General features: G+C 35.8%; 2 protein-coding genes across 30 annotated transcripts; one reads left to right on the plus strand and one right to left on the minus strand.

Annotated features, from left to right (window-relative positions):
* Positions 1-839: 839 nt before the first annotated feature.
* Positions 840-6,406, plus strand: LOC113688096 (tRNA dimethylallyltransferase 9). Of its 2 annotated transcripts, XM_027205758.2 has the most exons (12): positions 840-1,208; positions 1,489-1,542; positions 1,731-1,773; positions 2,063-2,171; positions 2,761-2,959; positions 3,106-3,328; positions 3,804-3,898; positions 4,015-4,109; positions 4,350-4,425; positions 5,628-5,767; positions 5,841-5,998; positions 6,159-6,406. In XM_027205758.2, the coding sequence occupies exons 1-11, from the start codon at positions 969-971 to the stop codon at positions 5,923-5,925; spliced, it is 1,359 nt and encodes a 452-aa protein (XP_027061559.1). In that variant the 5' UTR covers positions 840-968; the 3' UTR covers positions 5,926-5,998; positions 6,159-6,406. The 2 variants fall into 2 exon arrangements, with proteins under 2 accessions (XP_027061559.1, XP_071905238.1); XM_072049137.1 differs by lacking the exons at positions 5,628-5,767; positions 5,841-5,998; positions 6,159-6,406 and adding an exon at positions 5,196-5,279 and having other exon boundaries at positions 854-1,208.
* Positions 6,407-8,943: 2,537 nt separating this feature from the next.
* Positions 8,944-16,197, minus strand: LOC140006719 (uncharacterized). 28 transcript variants are annotated; one of them, XR_011814439.1, is made up of 15 exons: positions 15,825-16,194; positions 15,620-15,696; positions 15,238-15,374; positions 13,912-13,978; positions 13,710-13,763; positions 13,428-13,502; positions 13,102-13,158; positions 12,974-13,006; positions 12,690-12,798; positions 12,093-12,122; positions 11,859-11,959; positions 10,134-10,450; positions 9,626-9,751; positions 9,413-9,537; positions 8,944-9,321 (listed from the first exon to the last, which is right to left on the minus strand). XR_011814439.1 is itself a non-coding variant. In XM_072049132.1 (8 exons), exons 3-8 carry the CDS (start codon positions 13,918-13,920, stop codon positions 12,700-12,702), a joined length of 306 nt encoding a protein of 101 aa, XP_071905233.1. In that variant the 5' UTR covers positions 13,921-13,978; positions 15,238-15,696; positions 15,825-16,197; the 3' UTR covers positions 12,689-12,699. The 28 variants fall into 28 exon arrangements, 1 of the variants encoding a protein (XP_071905233.1); XR_011814435.1 differs by having other exon boundaries at positions 13,102-13,137; positions 13,374-13,502; positions 15,238-15,696; XR_011814434.1 differs by having other exon boundaries at positions 15,238-15,696; positions 15,825-16,193.
* Between the last annotated feature and the right edge of the window lie 491 nt (positions 16,198-16,688).

Raw genomic sequence — 16,688 nt, forward strand, 5'->3', positions numbered from 1 at the left:
CCAAAGTTTTAAACTATACATTTCAAAATATTCAAAAAAAAAAAACACTTAAAAAATTTTTTAAAAAATTTCTACATTAAGTTACAGTAAAGTTTTAGACAAACCTCCAAAAAACTCACTTGACAAACAGAGCCGGAGGAGATTTCTGAAATTTTCCCATACTTCTAACTACATGCCGTAAATAAAACAAAATTACAGGAGTAGCATCTTAATAAAACAAAATTACTCGACCTTGATTGCCTCATATTTTCCATTTCCTTCTCCTTTTGCATGGCAACCCACCTTCGATAACTTATGTCATAAGCTTTTCTCTTTTTTTCCTTTTTTTTTTTTAAATATTTTTTTCCTTTTTTTTTTGTTACACTCCTAATTATTCTTCCGAATTTCAATCTATTTTCCCTGGACGAGTCATTTATAAGAAGATCTATTTTCAATCTAATAATGTTGTGCTTGTCATGAATAATTTCTGATTATAAGAAGATTCATCTGGACAAAAAAATAACAATTCAAAATTGTTTATATATCCATGACTCCTCCCAAAATCCCTCTATGATGCTAGTAGAGTTAGATAAAAGAAAATTAAGAAATAAGTCAATATGTTGAAAAGGGTTTTTTTTTTCCTTCCTTTTATTGGTGAGTGAAAGTGAAAACATTGAGTTTGTTTGGACAACAAGAATTTGGAATAAAAATTTCAGATTTTGTTTTGCTTGCATCATACACACAATTTCCAATCACCTTTTTATCTCACATACATCACATCACAAAAAGTGTTACAGTAACTGGATCAAATAAATCATCCAAATAAATTCTTATCCAAACAAACTCATTTAGTTCATACATTTTTTGAAGTGGCATAGAAATAATTTGATACGAGGGATTAGAAGGTGTATACCAATGATGATGGTAATTTGATATCCCCTGTGGATGTGGATTGAGGATAATCAATTTTCTTTTTGGTCGGAGTTCGAATGAGTTGCCTCCGCCTCCCGTACTCGGCGGGGACACCGCTTCGCTTCCCCTGCTTTCGTCCCTTTCATCTCCACCACCGCATCGGGCGACTCTTCAGCACCTCCTGCTCCTCCTCCTCCGTGGATAAGAGGGAGAAAGTGATTGTCATCTCCGGCCCCACCGGTGCCGGCAAAAGTAAGCTGGCTTTAGAGCTTGCTAAGCTGCTCAATGGCGAAATTATCAGTGCCGACTCTGTTCAGGTCCAAGTAAAACAACCATACTCAAGAATTTCATTTTATTTACTCATAAAGGAGAAAATTTCTCTTTTTCTGTCCCTATTTACTGCTTTGAAGCTCGGGAGGGTTTAAAACGATCCCTCCATCAGAGACAAGGACGAAGACGCTAAATTTATTTTGCTGCATTGGGTTCTTGTTGAGGAGAAGAAATTAATTTTGATAAACTCAATTTTTAAATGATTCATGTTAAGTTGATAAACCTCAGAGTTTCTGTATTGAGCTATTCGGCTTTTATTTTAACCAGGTTTATCAAGGACTCGATGTTGGATCAGCGAAGCCTTCATTAAGTGAAAGAAAGGTATTGAATTCTTATAATGCAACTCCTGGATAAACTTCTCATATGCATATTCAGTTTTTTGTTGCTCATTTTTGGTTTTTTTGCTCCAGAATTGTTCTTACCTTTTTTTCCCTTGGGATTAGTTAGTCATTTCATTAGGCTGTATCATGTCAAGTTTATTCTGATTGTGATTCTTTTTTATGTAACAGGAAGTTCCACACCATCTGATTGACATATTGCATCCATCTGAAGGTATTACTTATCAATATTGATGGTACAAAATATATTTCCATGGATGTTTATTTTCTATTATCTTGGAGTAAAATAGAGATGAGGCATAATGCATGAAATGATTGAACTTCTCGAAAAGCTGATTGCTATAGCTTTGTTGTTTTAAATCAATATGAGTTTGTAATGGAATTTAAATAAGAGCACTCTTTGAGTTAATGATTTTGCACATCTTTTTTGATATGTCTAGTACTGCAGTTACTTGTTATATTTTTATCTCTAATGTTATTTTGTTTTATGTTTGCATAATTAGATTATTCCGTTGGGCAATTTTTCATGGATGCAAGGCAAGCTACAAGAGATGTCCTTAATGCTGGCCGTGTTCCAATAGTTGTTGGCGGTACTGGACTCTACTTGCGATGGTATGTTTATTACTTGTACCAAAAGCTTCACTTGATTACCTCATCTGAGAGTAAAAGGAATGGGAAGCAGGTGTTGATTTGTTTATTCTTGGGCTTAAAAATAATGGTTTATGGGAGATAGAAATTAGAATCTGAGATTGGAAAGCTGAGGATCTGATTCCTCAAACCATCTCATTTTTCTTGGTTGACCTACATATTTATGAGACCTAAGTGAGGAAATTCTGGTCCTTTACAACTATTTGTTAGCCCTCCTTGCCAGACTTCACTGTGTTGATTCAAAGGTCAAGATAGATGTACATGGATGTTGCATTAGCAATTCTCAGCTAGCTTCTAAAATCAGGCTAATTGGTCAGATTTTAGTACACTCCAGTCTGAAATTATTTAGTGATACCCATAGCACCCATTATGTTAATTTAAATGTAATTGTGGCGCCTAGATCTCCATATGGAAAAGAAACATGATAGTTATTCCTCAGCTGCTGTGGCTATTGACATTGGATGGTGTGGTTTAACTGGATTTGCTACTACAGATTCTACTGCTTGCTGCTTATGTGGTACATAATGATAAATTTCTCTCTTTGATATATAAGGTTCATATATGGAAAGCCAGATGTTCCCAAAGCCTCTCGTGAGATTACCTCTGAAGTTTATTCAGAACTGGCAGATCTAGAGAGAGATGGTGATTGGGATGCAGCTGTCCAGTTGGTAATTGAAGCAGGAGATCCAAGTGTTAAACTTTTAGCACCAAATGATTGGTATCGCTTACGTCGCAGACTTGAGATCATTAAGGTTGGTTTGCAAGCTTATTAGTTTTGTGTGAGATCTCTGTAATGTGAATCTAGAACTTGCTGTTTCATCTGTTTCACAATGCTAGAATAGATATTTCCGAGTAGGTTTAGCCACCATATTTACATGTATGGTTGTGTACATCACAGTCTAGTGGTTCACCTACATCAGCTTTTCAAGTGCCGTATGATTCATTCAGGGAAAGCTTGGATTTTCATCTGACTGACTCTTCAGACATCAAGTCTTCTGTTGATGGACTTCAGGAAGATAACTCGAAGAAATTGGACTATGGCTTCCTTTGTTTTTTCCTTTCCACCCAAAGGCTGGACCTTTACAGATCAATTGATTTCCGGTGTGAAGATATGCTTTCAGGTGCAAATGAAACTTCATAGTTACCCTGCCTTTTGAACTTGAGGTGTCTCAAAATTTAATTGTGTAGCTTTCCTTGTCTATTGGGACATAGGAACTTTCCTCTGCTACTTCCGTTTGGTTGATTTTGTGAACTGTTTGTGTGTTTTGTTGATTATCTATTTTATTCATTTCTGCCTTTGTGTAATCTATTTATTCCTGGAAATTCTAGAAAATATTTGATGTTGATCTAGTTTTAAAAAGAAATCTTTATTGCCTTTTCAAACAGTTTGAAGTTTGACGGCAACTTGTAAATAGCTCTACTAATGATCCTTAACCTGTGGTGCACAATGTGAGGTGCAAAGTTCAACAATGCAGACACATACTATTTGATTGTGATTGTAGTTACTCTTCAAATTGATCAAATTGACAGTCTCAGCTTCTACTCTTGCCAGTGGCTTTTCTTAGTATCTATTCTGACGAGGGCTTTTCATCACAGGAGATGATGGATTACTATCTGAAGCAAGTTGGCTTCTTGACTTGGGTCTCTTGCCTAATTCTAGTTCTGCAACCCGAGCTATTGGTTACCGACAAGTATACTCTTTTTCAAGATTGTTATGATAAATTCGTAAAAATCATGTTTTTTAAGCTAATCCTGAATTATGAGCTGACAAAAAAATGAGACCCTTGATCTTTATTTGACTCTTCAGGCAATGGAGTACCTTTTGTGCTGTAGAGAGCAAGATGGTCAGAGTTCTGCTCGAGATTTTTATACCTTCCTATCTGCATTTCAGAAAGCATCTAGGTACTTCATATCTTTATCGGAACTTAACCAGCATGTTAGTCATGAGTCCTCTCAAAAGTTACTGCCTTAATTTTGCACCAGAACATTTGCTGGATCTTTCTTTTTTATTTTGCTCATAAAAGCTTTTGCTGCTTAAATATTTGTATCTCTTAACCTGAGTTTGTTTATGTTACATGGGATGTGCATTGTTCTTTGCGCCACAGTCCTTAGCCACATGTTTTCTTCTGTTTCCCAATGCAGAAACTTTGCGAAAAGGCAGTTAACATGGTTCCGCAATGAACATATTTATCAATGGATTGATGCATCTAAGTCTCTGGTATGTCATCTGTATTTCCTAACTTCTTGTTTATCATTTCACTAATTATCTAACTTTGCTTAACATAAACTTCTTTACAATACTTAGCAGTAAAAAATTGGATTCCTGAGCAAGATACTAGAAAAGCATACTTCTTGGAGCCGCGCTAAAAAAAGAATGTTTTTCCAACCAAATACATTTTAGATTGTTAAGATTGTAGCAGACAGAGCCAATCATCAATGGGGAGTGGATTTGAGGACCTGGATATTTGACCCGTACAGCCTTGTGAAACTTTTAGTATCTCCATCCTTATCAACTTGAAAGGCCTTGATGCCTGGGATCTCTTTCATCTGATTGGGCCAATGTTGAGGGCAGACCAATAATGTCTTACCCAGGGAGTTCTTACTAGAGTTTCTCATAAGATATACATTTCTAGCTCTTTCCTTAAAGTTTTAACAGCTTCTCTAAATTAGATTACTTTCTAAGTGGCAATGAAGCTGCTTTTGGTTGACTGTTTATGATGAACCTGACCAGCCAAATTGGGAATCCTCCTGTAGCCTTTAAGAAAAGCATTACTTGGTTAGCAAATTCAAGCACAGGAACGATGTTCACGGGTCTTGAACCTTGATATTTCATTAAGGTTGAATCTTTGAAGTTAGTTTCATATTGTCCTCATGGTTCAACATGATTTCATACTAACTTGGTTGGCTTTCTCTTTCCTTCTTATGCCTGAAGTAACATCACAATGCTTTGTTGTGAACGGAAGTAAGAGTGAAACAGCTTTATTGCAGTCTTAACTTCTGGCATTTGAAATGTAATTAGAAGATTGTCACTGGTGGAGAAGGAAAGATTTTTAGAGATAAAAACAAAAAGGGAGGATGGGGATCCCATAGTGAAGAGGCTTTCTATCTGCTGTAAGAGAGATGAGATGGGCCGTAAAGGAGTTGCCATCAATGTAGGATGTCACATAAATTCTGTGGAATAGCAGTAACTCTGCCTAGCTTGGAAGGACAATGTGATCAACCTTTACTAATTGTGGCTTTTATTTGCACTGGACTTTTTCCTTTCAGCACTCTTTGGAACTTGCGCTTATGGAGGCTGATGCTATATTCAAAATTGGATAGCTAGTCCCTCCATCTTTTTTCTCTCCCCCCCCCCCCAAAAAAAAAACAGGAGCACTTTCATATCCCTATGCTACGTGTTAAATATCAGCATGTTTGCAGGAAAAGGTTTTAAAATTGATACATGATTCATATCATGATGAAACCGGGAACTTGAAGGTGCCTGACTCACTTGCAATGCATAAGGATGTATCAAATCGGAAGGCAGCTTCACAGTTGAAGGCATATCGAACAAAAAATAGGTATGTGCTGTCTGTATATGATCGTCCTACTGCAAATGAGGAATGGGTTTTTACCTTTAATTCCCATGTGAAGGCAATACATTCAACGTGAAGATTGTTCGCATATTCTAGACTGGATAAGGAGGACTCAACGGCAACCAAGTCTGTCTGTTTGTTAAATGATATACAAAAGTGCCTCATCTCTGACCTTTGGCCGTTGGACATCTCAAAACCTTTTAGATTCTTGTGAAGGTTAGCTTTCAAGTTCCAATAAGGACAACAAATGGTTGGTTTGGGACTTCTTTTTCTTATTTCTTATCCCTCTATGTTTAGGTCAGCCTCCTTTTAAAAAAAAAAAAAAAAAAAAATTGCATATCCTCCTAGTGAAGGTTGTTTAAACTTATTTGTGCAGAAGGGTTGAAGACCTCCATTTGGCAAAGCTTTTCAAGAGGATTTTTTTTGTCTGTAATGCCTGGGCCTTGAAGATTTTGTCAAGTACAGCTTCCGTGGAAAGGCTGGATTTGAAGGTAAAAAAAATCAAAAACTAATTGATGCTAGACCAAGTGTGAACTATTACAATATACAAGATGTAGTCTCTGTAGATATTCTATTGAGCCTCCCCAAGAAATGAGCAATCTCTATGCTTCCTTAGTTGAGAAATTGGAAGAAAAGAAAGTGGAATGGAAAGTATCAATTTGCCATTCTGTTCTGTCTCTCTTAAGAGGGAAGACAGGTAGAAATGGAGGGAATGAAGTAACTGGAAACTCAATTGCTAACAGCCACTGCGAGTCCCACGTCACTGCCGTCTTGTCTCATGGTCTTGCGAAGACCAAAGCATTGCCATGGATGGTGTTCAAAAGTGGATCATTCCAGATCACAGAGCAGACTAGCAATAGGTGCAAAAACAGTGACTTTGTTAAATCCGTGAACACATTCAAGTTCGTCAAAATCTTCGAAATTTTGGTGAACAGGATTTTGCATATTGCTTTGGAAACTACACACTCTATAAAAGGCTCCTTCAGAATAAGATGGCGTGATTTTAGGTTCAACTTTCAACAGACGCTACGCTTCTTCAACCAAAACTAGTCAAGCCCAATATATATTAGCCTAATCACCTATTGCTTCAACCAAAGTAGAATGTCCATAGTTTCCTGAATCCCATTCATAGCGGCCCTAAACGAGAAAAAGAAGCATTTGCAAGACTTAAAAATTCATCTTCTAGGAGACCATCAATACTCTCCAGCATCTTTGCGCTCTCAAGAAAATAGTTCTTCAGCTTCCTTGTAACTTCTTTGCAAGATTTTGATGTGCAATAGGGGTCTTCCTCTTCGACATTTGGAAGTTCCATAAGCAAACTGAATCAGAAGCAAATAAAAATAAGAACCAGCGGAGCCATAATCCACAAAGGAATTAAAAATGAGCTACAAGGCTTATATGGTTCCTCGACGTTGAAGAGAAAAAAGCATCACTAAACTTTCCCAAGTATAAATTTACCTGTATAGTTAGTTTTCTAGAAGAACGACTGAGTGAAAATGGATAAGAGTATCCAAACGAGGAGCAATACAAAGCCGACTGAATAAAAGGGGCAGGAACAATATTTTCACTGAACCTCAATCCTGTCGAGTCCTACAACACATTTTACCAATCTGATCCTCTGCAATTTCAGCAACGCAAAACTTTCTGGACCTTCAAAACCATGGCACCAACAAAGAGGCAATACCTCCATCCCGGGACACCTCTTAATCAGAAGCTTAAATAGCTGATTGTCAGCATATGTCCCTTGGCAAATACAACTCCCGCAAAGAATCAAAAGGTTATCCCAGTTGGAACCCAGTCACGTCACGTCAAGCTTGGTTTAACCCCAAGGAAGGACAAAATATGTTGCAAAATTGGGTCTGGTAATTGCGAAATTCAGTCTATTGTAACAGCTCCTGTAATGCTCTCTTCCATTTCATCAGAAGATCAAGATCTTCAAGGCCTCATTCAATTTGCATAGATGGTTGGCGCTTTCTTGAGGACTCTATTACTGGCCCGAAAATCACTTTCGACAAAATCATAATAGCAACAAATCAATCAAGAAGTGTTTCTCATAATACCCAGAAAAAAACTAGGGAAGTGTTTCTCATAAAAAAGAAGCAACTAAAGAGTGCCAAGAAACAGTGCTGTATATTAAGCAGGAGTAATCTACAATTATGAGTACCTTTTTGCTTTGCTATTCTTGTTGGTACTTCATATAGTTGTTTGTATAATATTGGGCCAAATTGCTATTTGTGTACATCATGAGCTAACATAATATAATCATCATGAACATGAGCTAATAAAGTTTGCACCACCCTGTGAATATCTTTCATAAACTTGATCTTCGCAGAATTAATTAACCAAATGCTGTTTTTAATTATATCAAAGAGCATGGACAGAATTGAGCAAAGGTATTTGACTTGTTACATATGAAACCAACATAAAGTAGTTCAACATAATTCTTCCCTTTTTTTGGCAGGAATTCCTACCTTAAACTAAATAAAGTAGTGTACTACTCACATTTAAGACTTCGTTGGCAAATTTTGGATGACTATCAAATCAAAAGTAGAGCGGAGAAGAAAAGGCGGACTCCTCGAAGGCGAAAGTCGAATACTTTCCGGCCCAAGTCCCCTCCTCTACTTTATCTTCCTAATAAAAAGATAAAGACCCCCAAGCCCCCATTTAAGTACCACTAGGAGGCAATAACGCGCTTCGCGCGATAGTAATGTAAAATGCCCATTCCATTTCTGAAGTAAGAAAAATAACATTTCATTTAGAAATGTACATTTTTTAGTATATATATACCATGAGTCTGAAGGTTTGTTGATATTTCTTGGCTACAAACTTTCATGGAAGTTGCTAAATTTCTAAATTTAATGGAAGTGCTTTGGAACCTCCAAAGCCTGAATTTCTAAATTTTGCTAAACTTCCAAAGTCTGAAATGCAAATTTAAATTTCTAAATTTTTAATAGGAACTTCCAAACTCTGAAGTTTTGTTAATGCAAATTTAATGGAGCATTTTTCTAAATTTAATATATACCAGCCATTTGTTTTTTGTAACCAAAGGTAGGATCAACTTTATTGCTAAACATCAAAGTTTAATAAGTAATGCCGTTGGAACATCCATTATGAAAGCTTCAATTGTTGTTTACAACAGTAGGAACTTGCTAAACATTAAATTTGCAGTGCTTTGGAAGCATTTTTCTAACCAGAACTTTTTTCCATTAAGAACATAAATACAACAAATGCCGTGCATTGCGTTGAAGCAGAATCAACGTAAATCAGATGTGCCATCAAATGGAAAATGCAAACTGCCATAGAAACAACTTCTCTATTCCTTTGCGGTCAAACACCAGCACAACAAAGGGAGTCTTGGATTGTGGAATAAAAAGCAATATCTGGCCATTTTTTAGATCATGATCAATAACAAAACGGTTCCAGTTTTGATCAAAACATCTGCCGGTCATACCAACATGATAATATTTATGACTATTTGTAAGAGTTATAGTCGTCGTACTATCTTCATTTAGCCTTAGATTCGCAAATTCTGGTAGATCCTATAAATGTATGAAAAAAAATTGTGATAAGTAAATACACATATGTACAAAAGAAAGAGAGTTAATAAGGTTAGAGAATGCAAAACTATACCAGCTTGTACTTGTACTTTGATAGATAAAATTGATAGAAGCAATTGAATGTAGTCCAGTCATGTTTTAGGAATGGATTCATAGATGAGACAATACGATGGAGAACTGATTCTGAGATTTCATGATCTGTTTATAAAGTAACAAAAGAAACCATATCAGCCATAATAAATACCGTCTAAGCAAAAAATATATATATAATGGTAGTAATAAATACCGGATTCTAGGACCTCATGAATTGTCCTTAGTCCTTGTAAGGAAGTAATGGTAGTAAAACAATCCTTTCATCACGGCTGTTGCTCTTGTCTTCTCAGCGAATTTTCGTCTTTGGAGGCCAGAGAAGCTTGAAATACACAAAGTGAAATTCAATAAGACATTTCACACTAAAAATGACATTAGTTGTTTTGTATATAAGAATGACATTAATTGTTTTGTATATAAGAAGTCATTTTGTTTTAGACACATTAACAATTATGATATACCCAACATTTTTATAGGTTATTATACCAACGTCATAAAAAGAAAACCAAGACCTAAATTGTGGAACTGATTATAAATTAATTACTGTGGAAAGTATATTTAAACTATTAATCTAATCTAGGATGAACACAAAAAAATGAATAAGTAATGTGCAAAAAAAAGGTGGTCAAAGAATTTAACTTATTTCAGAAATAATGAACCAAATAAAGAATCAATCTTAGGAAAGCTGTATGGTCTCGTCTTACATTAATTTCAACTTTGTTCTCTATATGATTTCTTGATTCTTTACCCCAAAGTCTTTTTCTCCCATCAAGAATGCTTCAGAAATTATATGATCAATACATACCTAGCTATTACAGAATGGCAACAAACTGAAATGGCAACAACCTAGCTATTACAGAATTTCTGTGCTTGAGTCCTCTAACAACTATAACTACATAATACACATTAACTAAAAAACATCCAATGAAACTGCACTCATAATCAAACGACAATGCCTAACATAGGACAGCAGATTCCTTCCTCTTTACTGCTTGGCCACATGAGCAGTCAGTTCAGAATTCTGCAGCAAAAAATTAGAAGCATTCAAAATCATTCAAAATAACCAATGAATTCCTAGTCTGCACACACTATTTATTCAGTCAAAAGCATTCAAAATCATTCAAGAAGAATAAGTGTAATCATTCAAAACAGCACTCACACAAGTAACTTATGAAGATGCCTTTATACACAACACACCGAAGCAAAAGTAACATCTCGCAGAAAGAACCAAACACAGAAGAACATCATTTACAGGATATAAAACAGCATTTGTCAAAGTCTGAAACAAAAAGAAGTCTCTAATACAATTCATCTTGCTTTAGCATTCCAATTGATCACTTTCAGAAAAATGAGCTAAAGTAATAAATTTCCACGAACAATAGAATAAGTTAGTATAACAAAGAAATCATAATCTCAAATTCAGAGGCAAAAAACAAAAAAAAAAAAAAAGAACCCTTGTTTTGACAAATATAACAAGTATGATAAAAAACTGACAAATGTTGTCATGGAGCGGAAGACATTTCAAATTCAATTAAGGAAAAATAACTGGTACAGCCTTTTTTTATTGTTTCCATCCCACACATCAACATAACCATCACAACCTCAAGTAGCAAATGTACCATAGCTACAAATCAAAATCAGTTTTGAGACAGATTTTGGCAAAAAGCTCAAGGTATTCAATCAATAGATAATTGTAATAGATCCAACTCAATCACTCAATATATCTAGAGTTGATAAATCAAGCACATAGGCTTATAAATCATTCATGGATACATTGACATTATAAATCATTCTCTTTTGTTTGTTCCATTCCAACTCAATCATTGACATAGCTACCTTAAGAATACATGGATCGGCTCCACTTATCAAGTTCAAAAAAACAGATGTTTCCTAAAGACGCATAGTTATGATGAGAAGCTTGAAGGTCGTGATTGCCTGGGGAATATCTAGAGTTGAAAATTGGAAATCAGGAAAGATAAATTCAGGTTCGATCGCTTATTCGTAAGCTGTTAAAGTTTTGAACTGTCCCCATAATTGATTGTTTTTGCCTTGTTTCTGCAATTATCTCTCATATTTGTTTACAGTAAGCACCATCACATCAAGTAAAGAACACTTCTCTTGCACCCTATATCAATCTAACATGATTCCATCTGGTACTGAGACTACCAAAACCCAAGCTCGTAGCCCAAAGAACCTACAACACTTTGTTCACCATAGCTGAAGACATACTTGGAACAACTAAGGTACCATATACTTTCTTTTTTTTTTCAGTGCATAGGCAGACACAAACATATATAGTTATAATAAATCACACACACCTCAAACAAAAAAGAAATGAATTCTTTCATATCTTGATAAACACTTCAAATGTATACTAATCCTATGAACAACCAAGTAAAATGACATTGATATGGTATGAAGAGACATACACATCAGCTTGCATGTACACTTCAGAACCAAGATTGATCAATGTCCTCAGACTGGTTACACTATTTTCTCCAATGTCTCTATATTTCTTTTCCAATCAGAGCTACAAGAAGTTAAGAGAAAAAAAAAGTAAAGAAGCATTGCAGGTCAAAGGGAACTTGTGCAAAGAAATAGGAGTCAGAGCAATAAAGGTGAGTAGTATCAATACCCAAATGCAAGAAAACTTAGAAGGATACAAAACTTTCTGTTGTTCAAATACCTCGTTCCTGCAAAAGAGATACCCAGAATATTAGAAATTTGGCATATAACAGAAATTCCGTCTCCAAATTCGCAACTTAATAGTGAAATATTAAACATAAAGTAGGTAAGTACTCCAACTCATATAATCCCACTACTGATGGTAATAAGCTCAATAAAGTGGTAACAGGGGATGGTTCTCCAAATAACAACTGTAAGCGGGTGAGTTCAGTATGAGGCAACCAACGGATTCCCACCCACACCTCCCCGTCTCAAGAAAATAGAAAAGGGCAAAAAAGGGCGAAAAAAAATAGAAGGAAAAGAAAAAAGAAAGAAAAGGAAATGAATATTGGCAATATGGGAGTCAAATGAAGCAAAGTCTAATCTATTTATACACAAAAAAGGATCACTCTCTTCCAGTTTCAGATCGTTAGTTTTCACTACTACAGGAAGTTCAGCTACCGCCCGCTAGAAGCAAAAAAAAAAAAATTTTAAAGACATCGAGTGAGAGAATTGGGCTCCAAAACACCCTTCCGTACAATGATACAAAGATGGAAAAAGGACAAAAGAAAATGAAGAAAGTTACGGGTAATAACCAGAAATTAGCTAATTCAAAGTCCTCCCAAACTGTTCAATATATTTCTTATCTGCATTGGCTAGGCGATCTTGAAACTGCACCCACTCACTTCTGCACCTCTCTCTTACCTACCAAATTAGATAGAAAAGAATTCAAGCTAGTTACTTGACGTTTGGACAAATCTAATGAAATTCAGTTCAATGCAAAATCATGCAATTCAAACAGAGTGCAGATATAAGACCTATGAATCCTAATTTAAACATGATTGTTAGAATGTAGGTGATATAGAATAACTCAGATTACCATAAAATTGGATGAAGAAGCTTTCAGAGTTGACTTTTGCAAAAAAAACGAAGGACAAAGAAAAGGCCTCAATAAAAAAATATACAGAAAGGTTGAAATGGAAACCGAACAAGTAACAGCTTACATACCCCTTGCCAAGGAGCTTTTCCATTTTCAGATTGACCCTGGAATCAACGAAGCTGAAGCTGTTAGCATCATTATCAACAAAACAAATCTAAATGAGGGGAAACCAGATCAAGGGACAAGTAGGATAATTGACGTGGAAGAAAAAAATGTAAATAAGGGGGTTGCTGCTAAAAAGTTGCTTATTTTATAAATGAAGAACCATTTGCTCAAAAATGGAAATTAAAGTTGAACAGAACAACATTTGCAAACAACTAAACTTCATTATTTTAATCACCTCTAGGAAAAGGAAAAGCAAGTCCCGATGGTTGTAATAAAGTAGTTAACTGACCTGACTTCCCAGAGAAGGAATAACTTGATGAACTATCCACTGAGAGTCAACCACATCAATTTTCTCATGTGCAGGCTACACAGGCAAAATACACTTACAATGAAACTGATAATACGCAGACATCCATTTGAAATACATACATGTTTTCCAATTTTATCTGTTTTACATGCCACTGTCCCGCAGATCTCTCCTTCCAACAGGAATATGAAAAGCAGGTAGACAAGCCTTCTTTTCTAAATCTTTCAAATAATACAGTGATAAGAAACAAATAAAACCACTGACCTCCACACATCTCCTTAGTGCAAAATCCAATCCCCAACCATGCACCAAATCATTCTAGAAATGTTATTGAAAGTAAAAAATCAGCGTGAGCTCTAAGCTGGAAAGAACCAAGGCTAATGAGAGCAGCTAAAAGCAAAAATAGTTGGAGGTACAACAAGGCTTAAAACATACGTATACAAATGACAAAGTTAGAGAAGGGAACCTGAATCATATGCCAAACACATCGCCAAGCATCCCGCGAGAAAACAGGAGCCACAATTTCCACAAAGCTGAATTCAAAAAGGAAAAACACAAGGAAAATTAGTTGAAGGTAAATGTTGAAGCCACCCCAATCCTTTATACTTTTCTTAACTATATATCTCCATTTTAAGGGCCTGAGCATAAATCATGGGTCATAACTCAACCTACAAACACTACCATAAAATCAAATTTTTCAACAATAAGACGTGATATTGCTATGAGATGTCTTGTAGCTAAGCTCTTCTTTTTGGCAATGGTCAACCTGATGAAGAAATATGACCATCAGAGAAAGTGAGCTTCTTGTTTCTGGCAATTTCAACTTTCAAGCCATGTAAATAAACAATAGTTTCCCAAGACAACATTTTTGTTGTTTTTCAGTTTAATATTATTATTTTCTTGGGTTAAAGAGATTGACCTTCGGAAAACCAAACAATCAATCTCTGGAAAATTTAAATCTTTGGAAAACCAAACAATCACTCGGAAGAGAAAAAAACAAATCCTTTTCAGGTTTGGATTATAAGAAAATAAAAACAAGAAAAACAAACTGCATGGCTCCCAAATTGCCATTCAGTCAATCAAAAGAACAATGTATCAGTTCAAAACTACAAAATTCAATCTATTATGATAAGTGAACCCTGCTCAATTACAATACAATCTCATCTCATACTACCTGGGGTCAGTAACTTGCTATCATCTTCTTTCCCGCAGGTGTCTCTAATATCAGAAAATAATGTTTCTTCCATTTATCTCCTTTTTGAATGCGAAGAATTAGCATAAAAGTCCTTAAAAAGTTATTCATAAAGAGGTTAACATATTTAGTTAACTCTACACTCATGACTGTAAGCGTTGGTAGATTTATTAGTTTCAGATACTAAATGATCCTCAGATATCCATTAAATATAGAAGAGATAAAAATTCAGACAAAGCCAGCAATTCTAAAGCCCAAACTGCTAGCCGAAAAATCGTGGAATTTTACACAAATTATACCAAAACCTCCAATTCTCTTAGCTAAATATAATAAATTACCAAAATTTACGAAACCCACAATGGGTATTAGGGCAAAATAATTCCCAAGGTCGGTTTTTTTCTTGAAGTGGTTCGATTATTAAAGAGGGGAAACAACGAAAGAGAACAAGATTTCCTAATGTTGTGCACCAATTAAGGACGATATACTACTACTCCGTTGAAATGTAGATAGAAATTCAGATTAATTGAAACAAAAGAAAAAAGAGCGCGAAAGAGAGAGATTGAGATATTGAGAGAAGGAAGAAAGTTGAAGAAAATATACCTCCGGTTGCAAGGTTATTCTCGGTCTGAAGAACCGCGATACTCTGCATCTTGGACGCCATCGTACCTTCTCTTCTATCTATCTCCCTGAGATTAGCTTTCCTTTTTCAGTTCAGAAACTTCTACTGCGGATTCCGTCTGTAAGTAGTAGAGAGCTACATTAGAAGATGTGGCTGGAATTTGATGATGGGGAGGAGAGGGAAAGACAAGTAAAGAGGGGCAGCCAAACAAACGGCTTCCAGAGTCCAAATCCCAGCTACCAAAGAAATCACAAACCAGTCTCCTAAAAGCAATGAAAAAAATGCTTGCACAACAAAACACAAGAACCATTAGCATCAAACAAGTTTTTACAGAGGAGGAGAAAAACATGAATACAGAGCAACCTGAAGAGAAGACCCGACCTCACTGGAGAGAAAGAAGAAAGCACAAGATCTGCAACCAACAGTGAAGATGGCACGTCCTTGGGCGGTAACAAGCCCGTGGATGAGAAAAAAAAGAGAAAACTGCACGTCAGTGGACAAGGGACAAAAGAAATACGAACTTTAGCCAAAAAAAAAAAAACAAAAAAAAACAAAAAGAGGGGCAGACCAGAGGTAACCCGAAGAGAAGATCTGACCTCACCGGAGATGAAGAAGAAAGCCTATTACAACAAAACAAAGGAGGAGGTCAACAAAATTTTGTACCAGGTTCCAGAGGATGCGGATAAGTGATAGAGCAACATTATCCCAAAAAAAACCAAAAAAAGAAAGAAAGAGAATGTAATGGGAGAGAGAATGCAGCGGGAAGAGAGCAAATGCAGCAGAAGATCAGAAAGACGGAAGCACGGGCACATGGGACACTGGCAGGCGAGGCCAGATGGGAAAACTAACGCGCGATGCGCGAACAACATGATGATTCCAATCCACATGCCGGGCACGTGAGAGGACGACGAAAATTCTGGCTGAATGGAGTTGCCATGTTATCTACTTATGTTGACTAGGAGGCAATAACGCGCTTCGCGCGATAGTAATGTAAAATGCCCATTCCATTTCTGAAGTAAGAAAAATAACATTTCATTTAGAAATGTACATTTTTTAGTATATATATACCATGAGTCTGAAGGTTTGTTGATATTTCTTGGCTACAAACTTTCATGGAAGTTGCTAAATTTCTAAATTTAATGGAAGTGCTTTGGAACCTCCAAAGCCTGAATTTCTAAATTTTGCTAAACTTCCAAAGTCTGAAATGCAAATTTAAATTTCTAAATTTTTAATAGGAACTTCCAAACTCTGAAGTTTTGTTAATGCAAATTTAATGGAGCATTTTTCTAAATTTAATATATACCAGCCATTTGTTTTTTGTAACCAAAGGTAGGATCAACTTTATTGCTAAACATCAAAGTTTAATAAGTAATGCCGTTGGAACATCCATTATGAAAGCTTCAATTGTTGTTTACAACAGTAGGAACTTGCT

The sequence above is a fragment of the Coffea arabica genome, chromosome 5e (genome assembly GCF_036785885.1).
Source record: "Coffea arabica cultivar ET-39 chromosome 5e, Coffea Arabica ET-39 HiFi, whole genome shotgun sequence".
Lineage (NCBI taxonomy): Eukaryota > Viridiplantae > Streptophyta > Magnoliopsida > Gentianales > Rubiaceae > Coffea > Coffea arabica.

Bases quoted from the DNA above. Each gene is read 5' to 3' on its own strand.
- LOC140006719 (XM_072049132.1), bottom strand. The intron at 13,138-13,427 runs GTCAGTTAACTA...CGTTGATTCCAG, and splicing joins TTCCTTCTCTGGGAAGTCAG to GGTCAATCTGAAAATGGAAA. The intron at 13,007-13,101 runs GTATGTAAGCTG...TTTTTGCAAAAG, and splicing joins GAAAAGCTCCTTGGCAAGGG to TCAACTCTGAAAGCTTCTTC.
- LOC113688096 (XM_027205758.2), top strand. From the start codon at position 969: ATGAGTTGCCTCCGCCTCCCGTACTCGGCGGGGACACCGCTTCGCTTC. The intron at 1,774-2,062 runs GTATTACTTATC...TTGCATAATTAG, and splicing joins CATATTGCATCCATCTGAAG to ATTATTCCGTTGGGCAATTT. The intron at 3,329-3,803 runs GTGCAAATGAAA...TTTTCATCACAG, and splicing joins GTGTGAAGATATGCTTTCAG to GAGATGATGGATTACTATCT.